Raw genomic sequence first — 3529 nt, forward strand, 5'->3', positions numbered from 1 at the left:
CATCATCATCACCATCATCACCACCACCATCATCATCATCATTGTCATCATCATCATCATCACCATCTCCATTACCATCATCACCATCACCATCCCCATCACCCCACCAGCAGGGAATTCATTGCTCGGGAGTTTTGAGGCAAATTTCACCGCGGATCCGACAAAATCTGCAATTCCCGAGGCTCCTGGAGCGGATGGAATCCCACAATTCCTACAATTCCCACAATTCCCACAATTCCCACAATTCCTACAATTCCCACAATTCCCACAATTCCCACAATTCCCACAATTCCCACAGTTCCCACAATTCCCACAATTCCCACAATTCCCACAGTTCCCACAGTTCCCACAGTTCCCACAGTGAGGAATTCCAGGGAAGGAATTCCATCCAAATTGCTTTTCCAAGGATAAATCAAATCCCTCAAGGCCGGGTGGCAGGGGAATGGCTCTCACCTTTCTGCAGGGTACTGGGGAAGGACAGGGTGACCTTTTCATCCTCGTTCTGATAGTTGAACCCTGTGGCGTGAACCTCTGGAACGGGAAAAAACAGCACCGGGATCAGGGAAAAACCATCCTGGAAAGGGGTTTGTGCTCAAAATCCCGCAAATTCACCCAAATCTGAGCTCAACAGAATCGGTTCTGAGGGGTTCAACGGGAGGAGATCCCTCCTGGTGGGAATTCCATGGGAGGGAAAGCTCCAGGAGCTGTGCAGAAAACCCCAATCCTGCAGGAAAATCAGGATTTGTGTCCTGGGAATGTCCTGGTGGGAATTCCATGGAAGGAAAAACTCCTGGAGTGGGAGCTGTTCAGAAAAACCCCAAACCTGCAGGAAAAGCAGGATCTCTGTCCTGGGAATGTCCTGGTGGGAATTCCATGGAAGGAAAACCTCCTGGAAGCTCCAGGAGCTATGCAGAAAAACCCCAAACCTGCAGGAAAAATGGGATCTGAGCTCCAGGAATGTCCTGGTGGGAATTCCAAGGCAGGAAAAGCTCCAGGAGCTGTGCAGAAAAACCCCAAACCTGCAGGAAAAGCAGGATCTCTGTCCTGGGAATGTCCTGGTGGGAATTCCATGGAAGGAAAACCTCCTGGAAGCTCCAGGAGCTATGCAGAAAAACCCCAAACCTGCAGGAAAAATGGGATCTGAGCTCCAGGAATGTCCTGGTGGGAATTCCAAGGCAGGAAAAGCTCCAGGAGTGGAAGCTGTACTGAAAAACCCCAATCCTGCAGAAAAAACGGGATCTGAGCCCCAGGAATGGTGAAATACAACCCCAAACTTCCCCTCCTCGCTGTCAAACGCTCCCATCCATGCAGCAGGATTTGTATTAATTATCCCAAACAGGATGATTAGGATTTATTTACCTAATTTGTGGCTTTGAAAATCTCATTAATCTCCACAGCAAGGGCTGGGGTTTGCTTGGATTTAAGCACAAAATAAATGGTTTGATTTCAGAAATGTCTTCAGGGATTTACTTTGGGGTTCCTGCCCTGCTCAGGAAGAAGATCCCAAAGCCACCCAAAACCACATTTTGGTCTTTACACAGCACAGGAATTATTTGTAGATGTAAAAAATCCAAACAATGTGGCCAGGCTGGGAATCTGCAGGGAATTAAATTGTCCTGGAGATCCCAGGAGGGAGCACCTGCTGCTGTTTCTCCTTTCCTAATTCATCAAATCCTCTTTGGGGATGGGGATCTGTTCTCTTGCAGCCAAAATAAAAAAATCTGAATAAACCCAGAGAACTTTGCAAGTTCTCCATGCTCAACCACTGCTGCAAGCTGGAAGAAAATTATCATTTAAGAACTTTAAATCTGCTCCAAAACAAGTGCCAAACTCAGCAAGCCCGGACACAACAAAGCTCTTTTCATCCCAAAACACAAACTTGGCTCAGCCAAGGCCTCGAGTGACAAAAAGCAGGTCTGAAATGACAATTTTAGTCACAAAAGGACTCGTTTTCCACGCTCAGGTATCACTCAGAGCGTTGGGTTTCAGCCCCAGCACACTCCAGGATGCTCCATGGGTGACAAAGGGGAATGGAAATGTGGTTTTATTGAGGTGAAATTCCCAGTGCTGTTTATTCTGTGATTTCAGCCTGGAGCCTGAGTTAATTCCAACCTCTGCTCAAGCAGGAGCTGCAGGAATGAATTAGGTTTAAATGTGGGTTTAATCTGAATTAACCAGCGTGCTGGGGTACAGAAATAATAATAATAATAATAGTGAAAGGCTCCAACAACGCAGCAAAAAAACACAATGCAGAAATAAATTCCCAAAAAATAAAAAATTAGAAATAAATTAAAAATCTCTACAGGATCAATTTTAGGCTCTCCTGATCTGTGCTGAGGAGTTCCAGGATTTTCAGAATCGGCTGGAGCAGGAAGGAGTTGAAGGATCCATGCCAAGGGCAGCCAGAAAACAACAAAAAATAAGTCTGAGTTTTCTTCTTTTAACTGGGGGTGCTGAGACAGAAAATAAAGACAGGAGAGGAGGAAATGAGAGAAGATTTTTAAGGAGAGGAAGATTTTTAAGGAGAACAATCCTGGATTGGAATTGGGCTCCAGCAGAGAGGAGCAGAGCACGGACTCTGTGGGATCCATGGATTTTAATCCTGATTATTTCCAGAGTCCCATGGAGATTTGAGGATGATCCTGGGCAGAGAAGGGCTGGAAATCTGTTGGGAATGGATTTATCCAGGGGGAATTCTGCTGCTGGACATGCCCAGCCCCAGCTGAGGGAGGCTGGATAAGGATCAGCCCTTAGATCAGTTTAAAAAAAAAAATTAAATCAGTTTCCAAAAAAAATTAAATCAGTTTCCAAAAAAAAAAAATAAAAAAAAAATAAATTAAATTGAGCTTTTTCACCAAAGAAAAAGTTCCCAAGTGGCTGAAACAATGAAGGCAGCATCGCTCCCCACCTGGATTTTCAAATGGCAAAGCCACTATAAAAACATTTTTATATTTTTATTTTTTTTTACAGCTTCTAATGGCAAGGATCAGATCCTGGAGACAAACAAAGCTGCTGGAGCTGAGGATCTGAGCTCCTGAAAGTCAGGAATGAGCAGGAATGTGCCTCATGTGGAGCTTCTGCCAAAGGTTGACAATGGATATCGAGTTTCCCCCTCCTCCTCCTCCTCCTCCTCCTCTCTGGGTTGGGAGCTTCTCTAAATGTCTTTTAATTTCTGCTGTTTTGGAAATTTGCACTTTTTGTCCCAAAAATCACAGAGGTGAACATCACCAAGGCTGGAAGATGAAACCCAGAAACCTTCAGGGTTTTCTAAATCTCAGAGGAGCTCCTTCCAAATCAAACCCCAAAACAACAAAACACAAACCAAAGATTCCAAGTTACATTTCCTTTCTTTTTTTCTTTTTTTTTTGTTTAAACTTCTTCTTCTGTGCCAACAATTTAATCCAGAGCAACAGAACCATGGAAAAGCACCAACAATGCTTTTTGTTGGAATTGAAGGGAAAAGTGCTTCTAACAAAGATGTGATTGCAGCAAAAGGCTGGTGGGAATTTTTCCCCATAACAAAACTGAA

At 44.3% G+C, this 3529-nt stretch overlaps 1 protein-coding gene across 1 annotated transcript in view; it reads right to left on the reverse strand.

Annotated features, from left to right (window-relative positions):
* NPEPPS (aminopeptidase puromycin sensitive) overlaps positions 1-3529 on the reverse strand; it is a 46163-nt gene that overhangs the window by 19092 nt on the left and 23542 nt on the right. Inside the window, exon 4 of the mRNA XM_033520006.1 lies at positions 454-531. Within this exon, the coding sequence (XP_033375897.1) occupies positions 454-531 (78 nt within the window). The remainder of the gene's footprint in view (positions 1-453; positions 532-3529) is intronic.

Source organism: Parus major, chromosome 27 (assembly GCF_001522545.3).
Source record: "Parus major isolate Abel chromosome 27, Parus_major1.1, whole genome shotgun sequence".
In the NCBI taxonomy this organism is placed as follows: Eukaryota; Metazoa; Chordata; class Aves; order Passeriformes; family Paridae; genus Parus; species Parus major.